This window comes from Dermacentor variabilis, chromosome 3 (genome assembly GCF_050947875.1).
Source record: "Dermacentor variabilis isolate Ectoservices chromosome 3, ASM5094787v1, whole genome shotgun sequence".
In the NCBI taxonomy this organism is placed as follows: Eukaryota; Metazoa; Arthropoda; class Arachnida; order Ixodida; family Ixodidae; genus Dermacentor; species Dermacentor variabilis.
In genome coordinates, this window is record NC_134570.1 from 90,312,222 (window position 1) to 90,336,704 (window position 24,483).

General features: G+C 46.8%; 1 protein-coding gene across 1 annotated transcript in view; it reads left to right on the forward strand.

The window, feature by feature from the left end:
• Positions 1-24,483, forward strand: part of LOC142576024 (uncharacterized) — a 46,709-nt gene that overhangs the window by 10,438 nt on the left and 11,788 nt on the right. Inside the window, exons 4-7 of the mRNA XM_075685906.1 lie at positions 2,817-3,057; positions 8,628-8,799; positions 19,628-19,767; positions 23,777-23,909. Of these exons, the coding sequence (XP_075542021.1) occupies positions 2,817-3,057; positions 8,628-8,799; positions 19,628-19,767; positions 23,777-23,909 (686 nt within the window). The remainder of the gene's footprint in view (positions 1-2,816; positions 3,058-8,627; positions 8,800-19,627; positions 19,768-23,776; positions 23,910-24,483) is intronic.

Sequence of the window (24,483 nt, forward strand, 5' to 3'; positions counted from 1 at the left end):
CTAATAAACCAGTGAATACAAAGATAGATAAATACTTTCGGCTAACTTGCTGAAAAAAAGAACAATAGATCTCCAGTTGCGGAATACGACTGCTGACAGAACACCGTTGGTCTACTGCTGGTATCTAGCGCCACCCTTTTCTTTTGAAATCGCTTTGCTTATGTTAGCTGGGGCGCCCCATATTAAACTCAATAATGCCTGAAGTGAAAGAACCTAACTGTGACCAGCAGAGCTCAGTACGTAGCGCTTTCAGCGTTATGTTATTGCTATTTTCACTTTTTACTGCCGAGGTGTACGCTTAGCGGTCATCATTTACAGCTGCTGTCCGACAAGGTATTAACTGCTGTGCCAGTATTGAGAACCGAAAATATCTTTCACAGTGAAATGGCATTGTTCTTCTTGATAGCAGCACAATGATTATAACTAGCAGTCCTAAACCCCATTTTCTTTCCAAGCACAGTTGTACCATTATATTCTAGGCGATGAGTACATGTAAGGTACAGCTGTAATCCTTAACCAAGCGCCAAGAGCCAGGTCACACTCACGTGAGGTAGTTACAAGGCCAAGCTTATCTATCATGTGGTGCAACAATAGCATGAAAGCGTTCGCAGACAATATAACGGCGTATTTAAGAAGCGAATAGTAACAGCGCACTTTCCTCATTAGCGTACGTAAGTTGCTCTCATCATGTCATCACACAGCGCAACTGCGTTTTAAAATTAAAAGTAAATACGCTTCATAGGTCTCTAAAATATTTAAAACGAAAATTGAGTAGGCGTTCCACTCTGTGAAGGTGAATGACCAGTGAAACTGCAGTATATCACACAGGGTCAGGAAAGGTACATGCATTTATTCTCATCATTTCGTAATTCTAGTAACGATAGCTTTGTGATTGCGGTGACATACACTAATTGCCTTAGATAGAATCTTAAAACCTTGCGCAAAGTTCAGGCTATACACGACCATTGTTAAGTATTCGAGTAACATGGCTTGGTGTGGCACTTGTAAACCAAACTCTCCTAGCAAAAACTGAGGGAACCATCTCTTGACTGATTTTCAAATGTCCACACTGAAGTCTCCAATGACCATCACACGGGTGATGTCATCACGGCTAACCCATACAAAGTGTGTGGTCGACATCATTAACTTCTCGATGTGGCACTTGGGCGTGGTAGAAGATATGCAGTGTCCCAACTATCATGCACCAAGGATTTAAAATATGAACAAGCCACAAAAGTGGAAAGAACCAAGCTAATGTGGTGTGCCGCCGCATGGAGATACTCAGATTATTTTTCGCATTCCGCTTATTTAGATTATTAATTAACCAACTTCTCAATTATTATAGGTAGACGAAAAGTGTCAATGAGAAATCTGTAGAGCAACATGAAACACTCCCGATACAGCTTTCTATTGCTAAATATGTGCTAAATGAAAGTTTTTCCGAGCGTGAAAGAAGCCCATGAATACACGCAATGTGCCTCGCGCGGTCTGTCGTGCGGCAAATTTGCATGTATTCGTGGCGTTGGTATGGTATCACAGCCGCCTAGCGTGTGGCCGCTTTTATGCATGCTTTTCAATCTTCATTCAAGAAGCGTTGGTGGCAACGAGGTAACTTCGGCAATCTGTGGCGGTCTCCCCAAGGTCCATCCAAATAGGTCGCGAAGCTTCAGGCGAAAAGCGGTTCAGTACAAATTGTCACCGACATCAGCCAGGGTGGTTATGGGAGCAGCGATTGAAGCGCGACTATGTTTGGAGGGAACAAAAATTGGGAAAGAAAAAAAGCGTTTTTTTTTCATTCAAGCGAGACCACAGTAAAATTCATTCAACAAAAATAAAATTCTTGGTCAATTTTATATATTGGTGACGATTTAAGAAAATACAAGTTTATCTAATTTTATTACTATTAATAAATGAATTTCTTTTCAGCGCCCAGCGTTACAGGGGGCGTTGACGCCGCTATCACTCGCAATGCAATGCCGCTTTTGAAGTGCTCAGAAAGGCGCGCTCGTAATCTTGACCTGTTGAAATACGCCCCCTCACACGTTGTGCTTTTTTGCTTGTCGAAGTTTGTCTGAATTTGGTGACGCGGGTAGCTTCACCGCTTCTTAACCTTTCAGTGAAAAGTAGCGAGTTACGACCGCCACACAATTGTTGTTTTCGTGCGACTGCGCTGCCCCACTGGCTTGGCATCCGATGATAGGATTAGCATTCTACACCTAAAGCTTTCGTCGGCCTCCAAAGAAAGTATGTTCTGTGCAGGGATGCAGTTTCGACAACCGTACCACTGGCCTTTTCTTGCATCGCTTTCCACGCTGAAAGCTCGAAACGCCCATCAAGTCGAATGATGGGACACTTGAATATATAGGTCTAAACGCAGCCCAACAAAACAAATTTTGCACCTTCGAAAACAAGATGACGTTAGTTCTGCTTTTAACGGATATGGCGTCATATGATTTGTTCTTCAACCGGAAGTGTTCCCTCCATATATAGATAGCGCTAAGCCCCATGAACCACCGATTAACCGCCATGTTTTGAACGTATGGGCTCCTATAAAAGCTTCGCTACCAGGTATACTTACCTTGGCTACCCTTTGGAGCGCCTATGAAGTAACACATAACGACCGCTCTTTCTGGAAAGCACTATACCACAACCGATCATCATGCCTTATCTGGTATGGTCATCAGTCAATTCAGCGACTCAGATGTGTGCGCGAAAGAATTGCTCATATCTTTTGCTTGCGTTTTGACGTCTAAAGTTGTACTGCATTGAGAGTCGTGTGATCCGTGGTTCAACGCTCTTCTTTCATCATATTACAGCAAGACCTACACCACCCCCCGTGAAACGTCCCTTGGGCGAAGCTCCATTGTTCTGCACATTCGGCGTTCACTTGCAAAACTACGACAAGATCAACGCCGACGTTTGTGACTATGCCTTCATTCCGTACTACGTTCGCGGTAAGGACACCTTTACCGACGACAGCGACACGCTCACGCGGAAATTGCTCAACAAAGCGGTTACATCGACTAAGACGTCCTACGCCATCAGCGTTCCCCATGCGTAAGTTATCTCTGCCTATTTCCGCTTTACCTTTTAACCCACTGACAGCGGAGACTCAGATGCTGGTCTGGTTCTTGTCTGGTATGGTGTAATCACTCACATAATTTCAGGTGCCATTAATCTTTTATTGACGATTGTGACCCACAGGCAACATTTTACTAAGGTTACTGTGTGACCCACAGGCAACAGTTCTTTTACTGAGGTTCGGGTGTTAAGCACGGAGTTTCTGAATGTCATCGGCCAACATTGAATGACAGCCAGCACGTTTCATTTGTTGGTTTGGAGCAAGTACACCGGAAGAGGACGAAGAAGTTTTTCGCGCTACTCGCTTTCTTTTCAGAGCACAGTAAAATAAGAAAGACAGATGCAAGATCTCCCAAGTACAGTGGCGTCACAATATGCAAATGTGTAGAAATCAAATGCAGGCGTTTGGGTCATATACGGCGAGATCTGTCTATAAAAATTCCAAACGAAGCAATAGGTGGCTCGGGGTAAAGCTCGCTACCAATTTTATGTTAGTCCGTTGCCCCTTATTGATGAAAAATTGGCCGCAATATATTTTTTCTTTGAATACGCCTACTCTGTCTTTGTTAGACATAAAATCTACATTTTTTTGGTGTATCTATTTGTGCAGCCATTAAAAAGCTATCATTTCTGTTCTCGCAGTTTTGACCCTAAAGAAAGCTGCGATTCTTTCGCAAAATTATTGTGGTGTGTTAAAGGAAACCATACATTCTTTACAACACGCCAGAAAACAACACACTAGTGCTACTATCATCTAGGTCCGACCAGAGTAGCGGTGGAAGCACTGGTGCTAGGAAAAAAATATGCGTTGGTGATTTTGCGCTAAATGCAGGACAAATGCGTGAACGTTCCGTCGCAGCTTTTTGAGCTCCGAGACCAACGTTTAAAGCACATTTACAGATTGCAAAGTGTTGTTCAGGAGCTTTATTGGCACATACTTTGCCTCTACGAGAAGCGACGTGAAACTTACTGTATGCATGTATACATGAGAGTACTAATCATGGAGGGACACCGAGGGGCTCGATTTTTGTTAACCATGGCCAGATAAAAGTAACAGACCCTGAAACCAAAAAACGCACCCAGGAAATTCTCTGTGGTTGAAGCTGAAATGTTAAAAATAACGATATTATGAGGAGAAATGAAATTGGTCGAAAAGATAACGTGCGCCACATGGGAGCCCAACCCACAGCCTCCGCATTACGCGTGCGTTGCATTAGAAATTTTGCTTCGCGACAGGTGTCAATCCGTCCTCTAACGGTCAAAAAAGGATTTTCCACATCCGCCCACCATGCCATTGAGTGGCTCTGGCTAACACTCCCAGGGCTGCTCTAAATACTCATGTTAGTGTACGCATAGATATTCGCCGTCGTGTCACAATAGGTAGTGTAACGCACGCGTAATGCGAAGGTTTTGGGTGCGGCTCTCTCCGGCGGCAAGTTATCATCATCATCATCATCATCATCAACATCATTATCAGCCTGGCTACGCCCACTGCAGGGCAAAGGCCTCTCCCATACTTCTCCAACAACCCCGGTCATGTACTAATTGTGGCCATGTCGTCCCTGCAAACTTCTTAATCTCATCCGCCCACATAACTTTCCGCCTCCCCCTGCTACGCTTCCCTTCCCTTGGAATCCAGTCCGTAACTCTTAATGACCATCGGTTATCTTCCCTCCTCATTACATGTCCTGCCCATGCCCATTTCTTTTTCTTGATATTCCGCACATTTTCCTATCACCTGATTGATAGTGTGAATATGGTCTATTGTAGAGTAGCCTTTACGGAATCCTGCCTGGTCCTTTGGTTGACGGAAGTCTAAGGTGTTCCTGATTCTATTTGCGATTACCTTAGTAAAGAGTTTGTAGGCAGCTGACAGTAAGCTGATCGGTCTATAATTTTTCAAGTCTTTGGCGTCCCCTTTCTTATGGATTAGGATTACGTTAGCATTCTTCCAAGATTCCGGTACGCTCGAGGTCATGAGGCATTGCGTATACAGTGTGGCCAGTTTCTCTAGAACAATCTGCCCACCATCCTTCAACAAATCTGCTGTTACCTGATCGTCCCCAGCTGCCTTCCCCCTTTGCATATCTCCCAAGGCTTTCTTTACTTCTTCCGGCGTTACCCGTGGGATTTCGAATTCCTCTAGACTATTTTCTCTTCCATTATCGTCGTGGGTACCACTGGTACTGTATAAATCTTTATATAACTCCTCAACCACTTGAACTATCTCATCCATATTAGTAATGATATTGCCGGCTTTGTCTCTTAATGCATACATCTGATTCTTGCCAATTCCTAGTTTCTTCTTCACTGCTTTTAGGCTGCCTCCGTTCCTGAGAGCATGTTCAATTCTATCCATATTATACTTCCTTATGTCAGCTGTCTTACGCGTGTTGATTAACTTCGAAAGTGCTGCCAGTTCTATTCTAGCTGTAAGGTTAGAGGCTTTCACACATTGGCGTTTCTTGATCAGATCTTTCGTCTCCTGCGATAGTTTACTGCTATCCTGCCTAACGGTGTTACCACCGACTTCCATTGCACACTCCTTAATGATGCCCACAAGATTGTCGTTCATTGCTTCAACACTAAGGTCCTCTTCCTGAGTTAAAGCAGAATACCTGTTCTGTAGCTTGATCTGGAACTCCTCTATTTTCCCTCTTACCGCTAACTCATTGATCGGCTTCTTATGTGCCAGTTTCTTCCGTTCCCTCCTCAGGTATAGATTAATTCGAGTTCTTACCATCCTATGGTCACTGCAGCGCACCTTGCTGAGCACGTGCACATCTTGTATGATACCAGGGTTAGCGCAGAGTATGAAGTCTATTTCATTTCTAGTCTCGCCGTTCGGGCTCCACCACGTCCACTTTCGGCTATCCTGCTTGCGGAAGAAGGTATTCATTATCCGCATATTATTCTGTTCCGCAAACTCTACTAACAATTCTCCCCTGCTATTCCTAGTGCCTATGCCATATTCCCCCACTGCCTTGTCTCCAGCCTGCTTCTTGCCAACCTTGGCATTAAAGTCGCCCATTAGTATAGTGTATTTTGTTTTCACTCTACCCATCGCCGATTCCACGTCTTCATAGAAGCTTTCGACTTCCTCGTCATCATGACTGGATGTAGGGGCGTAGACTTGTACAACCTTCATTTTGTACCTCTTATTAAGTTTCACAACAAGACCTGCCACCCTCTCGTTAATGCTATAGAATTCCTTTATGTTACAAGGTATATTCTTATTAATCAGGAATCCGACTCCTAGTTCTCGTCTCTCCGCTAAGCCCCGGTAGCACAGGACGTGCCCACTTTTTAGCACTGTATAGGCTTGTTTCGGCCTCCTAACTTCACTGAGCCCTATTATATCCCATTTACTGCCCTCTAACTCCTCCAATAGCACTGCTAGATTCGCCGCACTAGATAACGTTCTAGCGTTAAACGTTGCCACGTTCATATTCCAATGGCGGCTTGGCGGACAGGCAAGTTATCACGCCAATTTAATTTCGTTTTCTTCATTATTTTCTGCTTTTCAATTGCCACCACAACTAATTTCCCCGATGCTTTCGTTGGCTTCGTTGTTTGTTGGCAATATATGTGATCACGAGTATGTATGTATGTATGTATGTATGTATGTATGTATGTATGTATGTATGTATGTATGTGTGTATGTATGTATGTATGTATGTATGTATGTATGTATGTATGTATGTATGTATGTATGTATGTATGTATGTATGTATGTATGTATGTATGTACGTACGTACGTACGTACGTACGTACGTACGTACGTACACACACACGCTGTTCTAAGCTCTCCCATCCCCTCTCTACCTCTACCACGTAAGCAGTTTCCCATACTTCGCACTCACACTTTTTTCCACTTTACATTCCAAATACTAACGCATTAATATCAGTGGCTCCCTGAACAGAGCCAAATTGCCTCTTGCGATATTTTCACCGAATCTGTAGTACTCAGAGGTGATTTTGATCGCCACTTTCCTAACTATCCAACCAAGAGACACAACTCAAGGCCGTCCAGCAGGTCTCGGCAGCTCTAGAGAGGCAGCGACCGCGCGAAACCGAAGAGAAGGGGGGCAGCACCCCCAGGAAGGGGGCGGCGGCCCTCTCGGACCCGTGGAAGTAGCGAGGAACCAAGACCTCGAGGAGCACAACGCACGAGACTGACGTAGTGGCCGCGTCGCGGCAAAAGCTTGTCCTCCCTGCGTGGAGGAAGCCTAACCGACTCCGCAAGCATTTACAACAAAGTTGTTCTCTCTCTCTCTCTCTCTCTGTCTCTCTGCCTTTGAGCGTCTTTTCGAGCGTCTGAGGGAATGGGCACTCAAGTACAGCGTCAGAACCTCTTTATGCATGTAGGCTATCACTCAAAATATTTCAGTGAAAAGCGAAGCAAAATTTTCCTTCACACTGTATGCGGGCAAGTATAGAACTCCGACAAAAAGCTAGAGAACTTGATTGAGTCGGCTTATGGCCCCCGTAGCTAACATACATGCTCAACAGAAAAGTGAGATAATAGAGAAAAAGTGTACATAAAATGCCGAACTATTCTTTGTGTAGAAAAAAATTTGCTAAAACATGTACCTTACCACAATGCTAAATGTGTCGAAGCTAGTGGCAACAGCGAAAGACTCGGCGGGTGCTCAAACTTCGAGCTGGTCACTTGCTTTAAAAATTGTGCATAGTGCGACTAAAATAGCTCAAAGTGTTCACGTGGCATTGTTGTATAAACCCACTCTTTCATCAATTCACTTGTCTGTGAGTAGGAGAATCACAGTCGGATCAGACAGATCCCGTCCTTATGGTGGCCTGCTTAGCCACAGTGAAATAATTTTGACATTTCGATTTTGGTCCCGGGAGGACTTCTGCAAGACGATATCTTCGGTGAATATCAGCCATGGCAGGTCATGTGCCTTCGGTATGGGGACACTTAATACCAGTGGTGAGAATGGCGATACGCCGACGATGATTTATTGGCATCCCCTTTCAAATGGCGCAGTGACCAATAATCACCTGGCCTGTTTGATGTAAGCGGGTGCACTATGCATACTTTTCATTCTGCGATATTTGTATACACCTCCTTAATAGTTTATTTCTCTTCCTCAAAACTTCTCTACCTAGCTTGCACCGCTTCCTGCATGCAACGGATCCGGGTATATCGATCTCTTCTCTGTATTTTGTCGACCAATACTCTAAACATCTCTTGCTTACCTCGACTGCTGACCGGTTTATGCTTCCGTCCATTTTAAATCCAAGTGCTTCTGAAAGGTTTACGTAACTTACGGGTCTAACTGTTGAATCTGTTCGCATTCCATGGCTGCGCAGGTTAGGGCCGTTCTACGACACGGCTTTGTCGTAACTCACCGCGGGCTCTACGACATGAAATTTATTGCGATGCTCTACGTGTGCGGCACAGTAAACCTGTCGTCTAAAGTAGTACTTGTGTTTGCTCGAATTAATTTTGACGACGCCTCCGTTTACATACGACCGCACACAATCTGGAGTATAAAGAGGATGGTTCACCTTTTGCATTTCAGGAACCGCACAGCAGCATTAATGGATCTAAACAGCCCAGCCGGCCAAACCACTCTCGAAGAATACTGGACATTAAAGAACATATACCACTACGCCTTATTCGACATCGGCGTCAAAGAGCAGGAGGTAACTGAGCGGACCAAGATCCTAAAAGAAGCTTTCGACCTCCTCCAGGTGAGTCCATCTCACTAGATTTTATCTCTAGATGTCGAAAAGTATATAACTACAAAGAACACTGCGCACATGAACGCGAAATAAGCATACTGCGCATACGTTCAAGCATTTAATCTTGGAAATAAACGGAGTATAAATAGACAGGAAGACACGAATCGCGTCATATGGGTCAAACAGGGGTAGCTTGACATGGAAAACGCGTAAATTTAGTGGCAAACGTGAACAGGAGTGCTGCAGCTGCCAGAAACCGTGCAGCACACTATGCATCAGCCTGAGACAAAGACCACGAAGTGCCCATGCTTCTCGCCTCCACTTGGCACGAGGCACGTGGCCTGATTCAAACCGCAACCAGAGCCGCTACAAAGACGAAGCATGGCTTCGTCTTTGCATGGCTTCGTCTTCACTTTGCTGATTGCAGGTGCAGGAGATTGTGCAAACGAAAGAGGGCCGATCGCGGAGATGAAGTAATGAAAGCAGGGCCAATACCGCTAACAGTGTTCTCCGCGGTCATGTGTGTCACATGGTTAATCCCCGCATCTTACCGTCTTCGTGTGCATGGACGCAATCAATATGCTGCAAAATGTGGTGCAGAAATGAACACTTGCGTACACGTCACCGTGAAGACGAATGACACAAAACTTATGCGATGGGAGCACAATGGGAACAGTTCCTCCAGGGGCGCCGCACTCACACATCAAATGGCTTTACACGCATGGTTTCTGTCTTTGTGGTTCATTGGATGCAAACGTTTCAAGAAAGCGTTGCCTATCGTTAATTCCACAGAGTACTATATCTTACAAAATGTATTCTTACTTGAAGCATGCCTTCTCCAAATGTCGGCTGACGTCACAGAAGCGCATCGTAACAGGAATCACGGGAACGCGTTCGCTGTGGGTTCAAAACGGCCCTGCAACCGGCTGCAGCCGTGCCACGCTGCTGGACAACGCAGCAGACGTGTTGGTTGACCAATCAAGCTACACCTCGTTTCAGTTTACTCGGGACTAACACTCCTGTAACAAGGACACTCGTAAACTTCTTTTACCTCCTTCGCCTTTGTCACGAGACAGAGGCACAGGGTGGCACACGGTCGCACTTCCCCTAAGAGAGCCCATTGCAGATTTTGGTGAAGGTGTTGGGCGATATCCCTTGATAGCTGAAGGAAGTACTCATGCAATTTAATTTTTTTTGTCAGCATTCAACTTACATTTGCTCGGAAATGGAACAATGTTGTTTCCATAATAGACCAGTCATAACACTGCTTGATCAATAGCAAATTTTTCGCCGCCCTATATTTGCCACCAAGAGTCACTTTACTCTACACACAGGCGCCACCTTGTTTACTGCGAGGTACACGGCGCGTGTGCCGTGTGATGGTCGGGCTTGTAAACTGCGCGCGAAATGGCCGGTCGCCCTAGAAGCTGTGCAAGGTCCTTAGCAAGGAAAAGGGAAATGGTCCGGCACGCAATGTCGTGATCGGTGTACAGAATTACACCTAGAACCGCCAAAAATGAGCAGCTGGGCCACATCGTACACACAGACGGCTGTAAGCACAAGGCTTCCAGTGTCGCTGGAGTCATCGCTATATTTAGTGGCACGAGCATCATGTGACACTCTTGTTTCTTGCGCAGTGCTTGCGTTTCACCTCCTGAGAGACCGGGGACAAAATTAACAATAAATAAAAATGAAAAAAAAAAATATTACAGCGCAAATGTCATGGGTTTCATTATAGATGTGATATCAGACAATAAGCTTGGTTACGAGTTACTGAAGTGTATGCAATAATTAGAAGTAATCAGAAGTCCAGATTACCGCACACCAAAGAACAGAATCGTAGACGTTAGAGAATCGCCACGCGAGCACGATTTAGTCGAAATTCCTGGAAACCGGGAACTAGAAAGCGGAAGTAATGACGTCACTAGTGAGGTCAAAAACAAGAAGGTGGCATGGTATTTAACCGGTATATAATGAAAAAAAAATTGCCTGGCTTAATCTGAACATCTGCCTAGCAGAGCGGATGTGACATCACTACGTCCTCTCTCGCATCTAGTATCCCGGCGCTCACCTGCTCGCTCGTTCACTCGCTTGCTGGCAACAGCTGCGCGCGCGTGCTCGTTACCTGCTCTGACGACAGCACCGAGAGGACGCGTGAGGTGAGCTTCGTGCGTCGCTCGCTAGGGGGCTACGCCCCGCGAGGAGGCGCGCGCGGCGCTTCGTCCTCGCTCTCCATCGTTCCTCGCCAGCATACCGTGTCAGATGAAAGAAGTTTGGTCGCTTAACCTACAGAACACCAAAGCCGTGGTGCGAGTGCCACTAAGCAACCCCTAAGTCAAAGATTAGGGTCGCCTGCTATGTTTTATTGAGTCCACTTTAACTTTTGGAGCATTAGGGAATTTTAAGTTTATGATTTTAATAATGCAGACTTTTCAGGTAACAAAGTTCTCGCGATAATTAGAGGTGAAGCTTTTGTGCGTGCACGTAACCCCAAACAGCGACTTATATGCCCCTAGCAGGCTTTGCTAAATACTCCTAAGCGGCCATATGAAATGAGCGAAAATTCCTTGAAGTCGAGCTATCTTACGATGTGTCGAGCTCCTTAATCTTCAGCGAGTTCAATGGGGCGCCTGTCGCACGGGTATAATTGTGAGTCCCGTTTTATTTACGTGGGTTGAAACAAAGCTGTTTTCACGCGAATAGGTTTCTTTGGCTATAACGGCTGTTTTCTATGTAGGTCGTGGACGATTGACGGTCGCAATTTTAGCACCGCCACAAAGGCGCCGACGCAAAGGGCTCTTGCTCTCGCGCAACCAAACTGCGGGTCGTGTATTCGTATCCGAACGCCAGCAGTTATAAGATACACGTGGTCATGCGTGAAAGAGGAAGATGGCAGTCACCTTTGACGCCAGCGCTCGTGCCGCTACCGATAACACATGGCGACTAAGGTTATATGGACAGCTACCTATACTACCGCTAAAGCTGTGCTGTTTACCTACTGTGTTCTCTGCGGAAATACGCAATGAAACATCAAACCCATCCCGAATACCGTCACTGCAGTAGACATACTCCAACAAGCGCACAATTCATTGAATAAAGCCAATAGCTTTCTGGAAGCATCATGCCACTCGATCACATGGTCGATGGTTTCTGTACAATTTTCTAGCACTTATATATGAGAAGAACATCGGCGAGTCACTTCATTAGTCGAGTGAGTGTAGCAAGCAGCACTCTGAGCCGATAGACGCCAACACGGCCACGCTGGCCACCAATGGGTATTGCAAGAGTTGCTGACACTGGAATTTTTTTTTAATGTGCTGGTATAATAGGCAGTTTTCTGTAAAAGCAACAAGGTGCAGCTTTGTTCATGTCATTAATATGCAATGTGTACATAAGTGACATGTAAGAACGTGGTGCAGTTATTTTCGGTGTATTTCATATCACAATAATTAAAGCAGCGTTGCTCGAACTGAGAACATTAACTTTCACACATGGGACTTTTGTTGGCTATAGCTCCCTGGAAAGCAAGGTACTCTGCTCGAAAGTCTAATGAGCCATAGCCCCTCCCAACATGATCATTTTTGCTCGATTACTGTGGTTATAGAAACCAAGAAAATGTAATGGCAGATGTATAAAGACTCGTCTCGTGCTATAAACTTTGGGAATCACAAATGGACATCGACAATGCTAAAAAAAGCGGTGCCTTCTATACGCAACACTTCAACATTACGTTAGGAACTTCATTGAAGAAGCTACAAATACTGTTTTGCGTTCCTAGCAATAGATGATGCATTACTAATTATTACCTGTCTGTTCACTCATAAATTCAGGTCACACTGTCAATACGAGGTCAGTACAGCACACACGGACACACCACCTTTAGTTATCTGCGGCGTGTTACCACTTGCGTATATTTTCCTTTTTCTTCGCTCTAAAGAGAAAGCCTGACAACCACAAAAGGCCACCGCGGTCAGATGTTTGCGCACCACAGCCGCTTTTGCACTAGGTTGATAACAACGTGAAGATGACGTCATTCGCACAAAAGCCTTTGCGTGTTTTAACATTTTCGCTCCCTGCAGGAACATTGAGTCTGTTGTAACAAGGGAATATGTCTACTCCTGCGATAGGCGAACATAGAGCTGACAATGTCAATGAATGAATGAATGAATGAATGGTTCATTTCTGGCATTTAGTTCAAAGGTTGAAGAAGCCATGTCGTAAACTATGGCTGGCATAATGTAAAGATCCTTTCATCGTGCCGGCCATGGTTTACGACATGGTTGCTTCAACTCCCAAAAGATATACAGAAATGAACAATTCATTCATTCATTCATTGACACTGTCAGCTCTATGTTGGGCAATATCGTAAACGATGGCCAGCATAATATAAAGATCCTTTCGTCGGGTGGCGCTTCGAGCACTCGAGGTGTTTAGACGTGCTTCGCATCGGCTTCGTGATTTCGAATTTTCCAAGCGCCCAAAATTTCCTGGCACCACTGGGACCAGCAAAATATCTTCGTAAACATCAAGGGGACTCAGCAGACCCGACATTCGGTGAGACGCAATTTTTAAGACGAACGTGAGCCCAATTCGTATAGCCACGCCGACGGTACGGTTAGTCCTAGCACTGAACGCTGGCGCACGCGAGCTCGGCGACCCGCAAACAGCCGCCGCGTCGACGGTGAGCTCTGGGGGCCGCCCAGCCCGAAACGCTACGATCGCGCGAAACCCAGACACCATTGCCCATCAACCCACCGACACCGAAACTATGGACATTGTATCCGAGAGTCACCCGAGACCCCTTCCTGACGAAGCCTTGCCCGGGCCGTCTTCTGTCAACCGGTGCAGCTCCACAAACAAGACCCCAGTGGCAAACGGTTGTTTCCCTTCATCGAAAACGCCGCCTGCAAAAACAACAATCCAGTGATGAGAAACACCCAGTCGAGCAAACCCCGGCTTCGAAAACCACGCCGACAGGGCATGCTCCAACTCAGGCGCCAGCCGACACCGCGAAAGCCTCGTCGCGAGCTACCAGCGAGGAGCGCGGAGCCCAAAGACCTATTTCTGAAGACGCGGTTGCAAGGAGCACGCCTCGCCGACGCGCGCCTCCGCTTCCGCTTACTGACATGAAACCGTCATGCGCCCGACCCCAGGCCTCATCGTCGAAAACTACAAACCAATCAAGTGGCCAAGGTGATCGTCCAAGGCACCGGAGGGGCGCCGACTTGTAAGGCGGACACCTTCATCGTGCGCCTGCGACATGCTTCGAACATCATCATCATGAGCACCCCTCACGAGGTCACGGCGACCACCCTCATGAAAATTATGAGGCTCACCTTCCCCGGACGATCACACCCCGTGAAAATGTACCTATCAACACCCGAGGGTCTGCTTAAAAGTGTCGTACACGGCACCGACGCAGGCATCGGCAAAGAGCTTATGGGGAATCTTCGGGTCAGCACACATGGAGTCTGCATCGTCTGCCCGTATGCTCGGACAATCCCTGACAGCCCTGCTCTACTTCGAGGAACCCCAGGTGCCTAGACCTGTGTAATTCTACGGAGGGGAGATGCTTCGCCGAGACTACCAGCCGACAAGGCAGTTCTGCTCCATCTGTCGAACCACCGGACGCCAGCCAGGCGTCTGCCATATTCTAACAGCTCATGCGTGCAATGTCTGCTACCACCTTAACCCAGACGCCGGACACACTTGTGTTCCGAAGTGCACCTTGTGCAGAGGCCCATTTCACAGTCACAATAGAGTGCAAGGACAAGCGCATTCCCCCAAGATGGAATCCTGCCTCCACTACCACACCGAAAACCCAACGACAATCGCGCCCGGTCACTCAGTTGACCAAGACGGCTGACCATCACCCGCGGTGGCTCATTTCCAAGCGGGAAGACTCCCATTTTGACTACTCGGAGTCTTAAGAACATCTACGAATCCCGGTCTGGTTCCTACCCGAGCTCCAGATCCCGCTCCTGCTTTCGCCCCCGGCCTCACTTTCGGTTGCCCAGAGGGCGATCTCGGTCGACACCCAAGCAAGATCAGCAAGCGGCAGCAACCACCGCGGCAGTCAAAGACAAGGGCCCCTAGCAGCACCAACGGTAGGCCAAGGCAGCTTCATTCAAGAGGACTACCACCAAAGAACACGAAATAAGCTGGTCAGAAGTAGCCTCCCCATTTTATAAAGGACCACAGACGCCGCCATCTATGAAATTTGAACAGGAACTGGTGAGCATGTGCGCACAGATACAAACACTCACACCAGAAAACTGACAACTCAAAGAAGTGATACAGCTCACACAAATACCACAAGCGATGGCACCACACCGAGCCATCATTGAACTATAAACCCATGTCGATGCCATCTGCACCCAGATGCAAGTCATCATGGACGCTACACGCACCCAGATGGAACACATAACACATGCAGACTGCAATACAACGCACAGAGGCAGCAATGAAACATATGGAAGCCAGTGTAGACAGCAATCCTAAGGACCAGCTTCACTCCATAAAGCTACAAAAGATACTCCGACAGAACCAGTACAAGGTCACATCTGTAACAGGACCGAAGCAAATACACCAGATCTTAATACCACCGACGACAACATCCAAAATGCCTAGACCGTACAGGCAAGTCAAAGAAAACTTAGAAATTTGGCAATGGAACTGCCCTGGGTACCGAAAAAAAAAGTGCTGCTGACACAATTGATTGCTGATTCCTCAAAGCCACCGGGATCATAGCCCTGCAAGAGCCCGGTACCCTACCAACACTACATGGCTACGGAAAATACCACACAAGTCAAGACGACAAGTGGAAGGTAGCCACGACAGTAGACGGAAACATCACAATCATACAGCACAATCCCATAGACGACGTGGACGTACTGCATGTACCGCTCAAACTTGTCTACAAAAGCAAGCAGAAACAGAGCGCCCTCGTCCTAAACATTTACTGCCCCTCCCCAGGAACCAAAGTCGGGCAAACATAGGCAAACTCTTTACGGACACCCTCCACTTCGCCAAAGACAGCCCCCTGATAATCATAGGCGATTTCAACGCCCAGAACACGCTATGGGGGTACCAGAGACAGGACTGGAAGGGTCTCCAGCTACAAACACTAATAGAAGAGTGTCACCTCACGCTCATCACAGACCCGAACATACCGACGAGGGAAGGGAACCGCATAACACACGACACCACTCCCGACCTCGCCTTCATCACAGAAACCATGCGAGCCGAGTGGCTCAACACGCTCGAAAACTTAGGCAGTGATCACTACATATTAAATATAACATTACAGACTGGACGCTTACGCAGGCAAATTGGCACAATTAAGCTAACTGACCGGCCAAAAATCAGGGAAGATCAAGAACAGGACGCTGACACAATCACGCACCTGGAAGGTCGGTGCGACAACCTCCGTCGACGTAAACAACACCACGCAAAGGAAATCGCCATAACGGTAGAGACTCAGGAGGTGGATCCCGACTTACTACACCGGTGGAATGCCTAACGAGGCCTCACCCGCCACTGGAAAACACAGAACAGGAAACTGAGGACACGCATAACACAAACAGCGGAAGCAAAAGCATATGCCATGCAACTTGGCTCGGCGAACTGGTATAAATGCTCAGACTCTTTCAGTGGCAGCCTGATTTCGGCCAAGACGTGTGCCATCTTAAATTAAAATTAAATTATGGAGTTTTACGTGTCAAAATCCCTTTCTGATTATGAGGCACGCCATTGTGGAGGGCTCCAGAAATTTGTACCACTTGGGGTTCTTTAACATGCACCTAAATCTAAGTACACGGGCGTTTTCGCATTTCGCCCCCATCGAAATGCGGCCGCTGTGGCCGTGATTCGATCCCGTGACCTCCTGCTCAGCTGCCCAATACCATAGCCACTGACCAACCACGGCAGGTACGTGGCAAATCCTCAAAGCCATCCTGGATCCTACCAAAACCAAAGGAAAAGGACACAAGGCCATGGAGCGATTACTACACACCTACCCAGGTAGTCAACAAGACCTCATCGACGCTATCAAGACCAAGGGCTATGAAGATCCTGCTGCCTACACCCTACGCAGGACAACCCAACCCACTAATGGACGAAACTATCACAGAAAACGAAATGAGCGTGGTCATCGCAGGACAGCACCCGTAACACAGCCGTGGGCATGGACCACCATCACGAATTCCATGATTATGAACCTCAGCGATAAGTCCATCTCCGCGTTCGCGGCTTTTCTCAACCAACACAGGGAACAAGGTACGGTGCCAGCGATGTGGAAACACGCGCGAATAATCATGACCCCCCAACCGGACAAAAGATTGGCAATTGAAAACCTCAGACCCATCTCGCTTGCGTCCCCTCTCGGCAACGTGTACGGGAAAATTATAAACACGAGACTACAGAAACACGTAGAAGACAACAAACACCTGCCGGACACCATGTTGGTTTCCGCGCAGGCCCGACCACATAAGACCTGCTACTCCAAATGAAGGAAGAGGTCCTCAGCAGCATTCACCGCAGCGACGAACACGTCCTCCTTACAATCGAAATCAAAGGAGCTTTCGACAACGTCAGCCACCAAGGAATCGTATAAGGACTAGCCAATGCTAACTGCGGCGAGCTAACATACAAATATGTTAAGAGCTTCCTGAACCACCACATGACGGAGTGGAAGATGGAGGAGACCCAGACTCCAGTGTACCACCCTCCCAACAAGGGCACACCACAAGGTGCTGTCATCTCACCCATGCTCTTCAACGTCGCCATAATTGACCTGGCAGGCAAACTATAGGACGTAAAACGCCTTCGGCACGCGATCTACGCAGCCGACATAACACACTGCACCACAACAGGGTCCCCATTAAAAAAGAATGGCTGCAAACTGCAGTTCACTTCAACCAAAAATACGTCAACCAACGGGGGCTATACTGCTATCCGAAGAAATCTGAGCTCCTAAGAATCTGGCGAGGCCGGGCGAACCACACAGTCCCCACAAACCCAACAAGAAAACTCGAGGTACACCTCAACGAGGGTCTCGTACCAGAAAAGCCATTGCTCAGCGTGCTGGGCAGGTGGCTCCAGTCCAACCAGCGGGCCACACGCAACCTTACACTCCTCAAAATCAATGTCATGTCCATGTCACGCATGGCATCCAAGAAAAGATGCATGAAGGATGGGGACATCCTCCGACAGATCAGAAGCCTGGGGGTGAGCAGAATCACATAGAGCGTGCCCTACTACCATCTTACACAGTCCGAGATGAAGCAGGCCGACACGCTCTTGAGGATGGCTTTCAAGACCGCTCACCGCTTGCCGATGACAGAAAAGTTATTGGCGCTAGGGTTACACAACACCCTCAGCGAACTGGCAGAAGCCCTTTAGGTCTCATAACAAGAAACTTGCGCGGACTCACATGAGTCATCAGGTCCTACAAACCTTGGACTTCGAAGCTATAACAACACGAACCAAAAAAACCTGCTCGATACCTCGTCACGTCCAGGACAGGTATCGCGTTGCCCTAACAGTACGCAACATGGACCCTAAGCTACACTCCAGCAGGAGGAGAGCAACGGCCAAGTAGATGAAGAAAATATTCAGGCTCCATACCACGGCCTGTTTTACGGACACCGCCATGTATGGGACGAATAACAAGGGCGCAGTGTCAGTGGTATACGACCACCGAGGCCACGTTACCTCCGCTGCATCGACCCGCCCCTGCACGATCACGGAAGCCGAGAGCTGGCCATCGCGTTAACCATCCACGAAGGGCAACACGCAAACAAATCACTGACGATCCTGACGGATTCCCAGTAGGCCTGCCGCAACTTCCTGCAGGGAAGAATCGGAAGACCTGCTGCACAAGTCCTAGCCCAGGTACTCAAGGAGGGCCCTAAGGACATCACCACTCAAACCTTCATCTGGATACCGGGCCACACTGGCGTTACGGGGACCCTGCAGGCCGGCAGATCAGTTCGAGGATTCGTGCATAACAGAGGGCTCATCACGCTGGCTGCAGAAGACCCGGACCCTGTAGACCTCGAGTATTCAGCCATCATAAACTACCATAGAGGGAGTCGCTTGCGATATCCACAAGTCCATCGAAATCTAAAGACGGAGCATGCCGCTGCCTGGCGTGGGCTCCTGACAGGCACATACACGAACCTACACATATTACATCGCAGACACCCTACAGCCTACAGGGACGAATGCCCGTGGTTCGGGGCCAAACCAACCCTATACCACTTTACGTAGGAGTGCACGCTACAAAGCAGAATACTACAACACGAACACCACGAGGGAGCAATCCGAGACACTGCTGTCCAGCTCGGCCCTCGACGACCAGCTCACGCTGATCCCGAGAGCTGAGAAGATGGCCAGAGCCAGCAGAGCCCTGTACTAGGGGCCCCGACCATTAGCGACTACTCTGATTATTTTTAATAAAGTTTATCTATCCATCTATCCTTTCGTTGCTTGATTCTGTACCTTTCTTAACATCTTTGGATCCAAACAGATCAGTCTCGCTGTTAACGTGTGTGAAATAACTACTGGAATACAATCATTACATTTGCCCGGCCGATTTCACCCGATCAGTCTGTGTTCCGCAGGACGTGACGTCAGCGCCATCGTTGAACGTTAAACTAATATTGCCTAAGAAGCCCGGAGAGGCACACAGAAGATTTATATTTTGTCTTTACATCAGATGAAACGGACGGGTTCGGAGCTTGACAATACTTATACCTTGCCTTTTTATTCCACAATAATTTTTCCAATACTTCGAAGAAATGAATAACTATGTCTTTCTTTCGTTTGGTGACAGGCATTCAGGACCCAGCAGGATAAATTGAAAGCCGCCTATCCGAAGCAGAGCAAGCCTCAACGTGGTTTTGTCGTCGCAAGCATTTACATTTGGCAGGCCACCAAAACACCATTCCTCAAATCTATCGCCGACAACTTTGCGTAAGCATCTGTTAACATGTGCTTTGTAATTTACTTCTTTAGTGTACAAGCGCCTTTCTCGGCACTTAAACAAGTGTAGCAGTCAGGGCGAGTTGGCACATATTCAGTTCGTTTACTTAGCAAAGAGAGATGGACAGAAAGAGAGAGGGAGAGACGCGTAGCCTGAGAGCTTCAACAAAACTTTTAGAGGGAGATCTGGTGCTGTGATAGTTCAGCAACCACGAGGATGACGCTTAGTACACCGATTTGTCTGATCTTCATGCTCGTGGCACCACACGTCCTTGAAGCTTTGCTTGCTATGATCTATCTGCCTTTATTATCTCAAAATTTGAAGCTATCCTATTTTTTGAAATGCAAATATCATTATGACCCTGTGCACATGCACAATTGCTGTGACTTGTGGCATTTATAATGCAATGTTTTGCGGAAAGAGATCAATTAGCACAGTCTCAATGCTGTTCGAAGCAAGAAGGACGGAGTGAAGCGTATTCACGCACTAAACATTATTTCCATGATGGCCCACGCTTACATTTCCTGTATACACTAGCGCCAGTGTTACCTGTCGCAATATTTGTTGAAAACTATATCTGCATAGGGTTACATTGACTCCATCTCTCTTCTTGTGACTTTTTCGGGCGCTTGTATATGAAGCTTAAGTAACGCTAATCCTCTTCGCACACGCTTACAGGCTAAGCTACGATACGCGTCAGCAGCAAAGTACAGCTTCTAAATGTTCCATTATCCCATCGTACTGTTCTCGGGAATCCCCGCGGAATTGCAGTTGCTCCTCTCGGTGTGCGCCAATGGAGGGTCGACCATATAATCTCATGTTTCAAAGGAACACTGGGGTTATGAGATTCCGTAATGCAGGGCTCCAAATCAATGTCCAATACACGTGGGCTTTCACATTGGGTGAAGAGTAACGCGTTGCGCCTTAGCCAGATCTCGAACGCTTCATACTGTATGATGAGAAGAAAAATTTATGAAGACCCTACCTCAGCTGCTATCCAAGAATGCCTTTAGAGTGCTTTAGGAGGTTGTTATTTCTGGCACATTATGTGGCATATCTGGCGCTCTCCTTAACGTTCCTACTCTGTATGCGAAAGACAACCGGCGCTTCTATGCGACTTCCTCAAAGACCACTTCGAAGCCCCGTGCAACGCCTAGCACCGCCTCAATTGGCAGACGTTCTGACATGCGGCTCATCGGCCTCAAAAGACAGTATCCGCTTCTTTCACCAGAGGCTATAGTGCACTGAAATGAGGTAGTGTTATCCATACAGCAATATAATTGGAGAACCGGGGGGCTTCTGCGATGACGCCACTAAATGAAGCTGCGATTGACCGGTGTGCCTAGCACGCGAAGTTTGTTTATTTTTATTTATTTTATTTACAAGGTACTGCAGGACCAATGTGGGCAATAGCAGAAAAGGCAGAAATGCATTCAAAGATATATAATAATACACAGAACGTAAGAAATATTTACATACAGTTCATAAAAAGCCGCTTATAAGACATTTTTTCATTCACACGTGTACAACCAGGTCAAGCAGAAATATTCACTCATATATATAGACATAAATACAGCCATACACCTATATACAGCTAAGTACACAAAAATATAATACACCGTAATGTCAATATTGAAGGCTTTCGATTACTTTTGTACCGTGAATTGATGACAGAGGTAGCGAATTCCACTTGTTAGTTGTACCCCCCCCCCCCTCCCCAAAAGAAGAACGATAATTTGAAAAGCTAGGTTAGTTCTGCCGCTATATGCTGTGAGTGATTGTTCCTGCCAGTGCTTTGTAGTTCGTGATGTCAGTGGTGTTACGTAAGCTTCAGGATTGAGCAATAATTTGTGATGCTGCACGTGTAACAGAAGCTTTAGTCTGATAATTTTTCACTGTAACTGCAGCGTTTTTATTGCGTGAAGATTCATTGGTTTACTCGGAGAGTCAGTGGGACGATGTTTGAAATAAATAAAACTGATTTTCGTTTGGTCATCTCCAGTGCTGAGATGTTCCGTTTGGTATGGGGTCCCGGAGAATGGATGCGTATTCAAACTTGGGCCTCATAACGGATGAATAGCCTAATAATTTGACATCAGCTAGCACACTAGTAGACATCAGCTAGTACTTGTGTCTCAGAAAGCACAGTTTACGGAATACGGATGCCCAGATGTTCGAAATATAAAAGTTACAACTAACGACGAATTCCGTTAGCCGGTATAGAGCACGTTTTCTTGCTCCGCGGCAAAGCAGTTGAATTCCACTGGTCGATCTAGAGCAAGTATACGTTTTCCACAGGTCGGTTGGGAGCAACCGGCTCCATGACGGAACGCTCCTCGTTGATTCACCGCGCAGAACGGACTTCACCGAACTAGGACGACGCGTTGGCGTGATTTCCGGATTGGTCGGGTGGCTTGGCTGTTTTCAGCCATTTTTGAGGCGTTTTTTGGCAACCCTGTGCAGTTATTTACATTCTCAAAATGGCGCCATTATACCGTGCGGCACTGCTTCTTGCCTTGATGCGAGTCTGGCAGCAGGTCTAGTTCCTGGGAATGTAGCAGCAGCAACAACCCGAGTTGTACGTGCTTTACTCACTGGTATTTAAGGTGCAGATGGTGAAACCGCGATATGGCTGGCGGATGTGGCGGCAATCAACTTACGCTGCACTCCCTACCGGAGCAAGTTTATTTTTCGCTAGTCGACCTGGATTAAGTCGCCCCGTGACGGATTCTGTTCATCTCTCGTGGATTCAGCACCCCACTCTAAGTGACCAGTGAAATTCACCATGAGTGTATTAGTTATCGGGGCGCTGACGTATTTGCAATGAGTGACCGCTGTTAGCCGTCGTGATGCAAGACTAAAGAAAAAATTGAATGTTTTTCTTGTTGCTCATATTCACAAAGACCGTTTTTAGACCCAATAATCAATATACGTTGTGCAATACTTTCTGCATTTATACACTAAAATTCTATCGAAACACAATTGACGTTGTCATAATGTGCAGAAAATAAATAATGGAGACTGTCAGCGTACATCAAAACGCTGTCTAGGCTTGCACGTTTCCAACCACAGATAATGCAGTGTTCCTGATCGTCTTCTCAGCGCTCCTGTTGCAGTAGACAAACAAACTCTTGTACGTTCGTTTCTTTCCGTAAGCAGGCCAATGTTCCTGTTATCAAAGTATTTTGGAACACACAAGGATGAGAAGCCCGGAAGGAGCACCCGCACCGTGCCTTGTGGGTTGCACCGAATTCCTTTCATGTTGTATAGGCCTGAAAAGTGGTCGCTAAATTTCAATAACGAAAAAAAATCTAATGCTCTGGGACAAATGCGCCTACCATAGTTGGAATATTTCCTCCGCAAAAGGGCGCCGAAGGGCAAGAATAAAGCCAATGTTCTCAATGTGCTCGATCTGAAGAAGGCTGGTGTTGTTGTGATCGTTGTGCAGCAATCTCAATGAAAAAAAGAAAGACCTTTTACAAACCCAGCGCTTCCCGTACACACAAAAAAAATGTGCGAACGCGGCAGGAAAAACCGCAGCGAGCAATCGGGAGCTCCGCACGGACATGCATGACTACCACGACAACCGTAATTATGATCCCTGGGGCCCTGTGTGGCACCTCAATAGCTCCGCCTGCCAGCGATGCCTTCAGGCTGCAGCGATAGATGACGCTGCAGTAGACCGGAATGCTTCAGCCACCAAGGGTCGTCATCGCAAAAAAAGAGCCACATTTTCGGACCTGGACGACACACTGCCCCGTTTCAATACACGATATAGAAGCACAGCTTCTCAACGAAAGCGTCATCTAGCGCCAACTACCATTATTTCTAGTGGAAAAAAAGAACAAAAAAAGCACCATTTGGCGCCAGATTTCGTTCTTCCTGCGGAATAAGATTCTTAGTGCATTATGACTAAAAACTATTCCCAGGCCATTTAAGCATATCAAAATTTTGGATCTTGCTCTGGCCATGTAGTTATGACGAATACCATTATTTCAGACAATTCTTAGTCGATGCTGTCATCATCGTGACACACTTGACCGTAGACGAACACGAAGCAAACCTGGAATGCTTCATAACAGGAGGGGCGCCTTATACAATCACCTCTAAAAACCCAAACCTGCTCGGCATGGTGAGTGGGAAAAGAATTCGCCTGCAATTTTTATGACTTAAAATTTGCTGTGCACTATAAAAACAGTTACACCTTTTCGGGTGTATATTTGCCACACAACGATAATCGTCATCTGTCTTGCCCGCATTTCCTTTTATTAAAACTGCGAGCCCGGTACTTCCAAGTCACTAACGGCATGCGAGTTATTAGCATGTCAGAGCGTTCTCGACAAGAAATAACGAGTGCAGCGTTTTCAAGAAAGGAAATGCAAGCGACACAGATGACGATTATTTTCGTTTGACAAATATACACCCCAAAGGGTGCAGCTGTTTTCAGAGTGTGATCTCGGAAATAACGTAGGCATTTTTTTCGCTGTGATTGCCACAATGCCTTTCTTTTTTCTATATAGTTCACTGAGATGTATGCACGTTTTTATACTCTGCAACATGCGCCATTGCCTGCGTTATACTATAATGCCGAGTGCTTTAGCGACGACGAAGAAAATTGTCTTGGTAGTTTATCACAGACGCAATAGCAAAATACACATTCTTCGTTTTAATAGATCTTGAGGAGAGTCACCTAAATTTCCAACTGG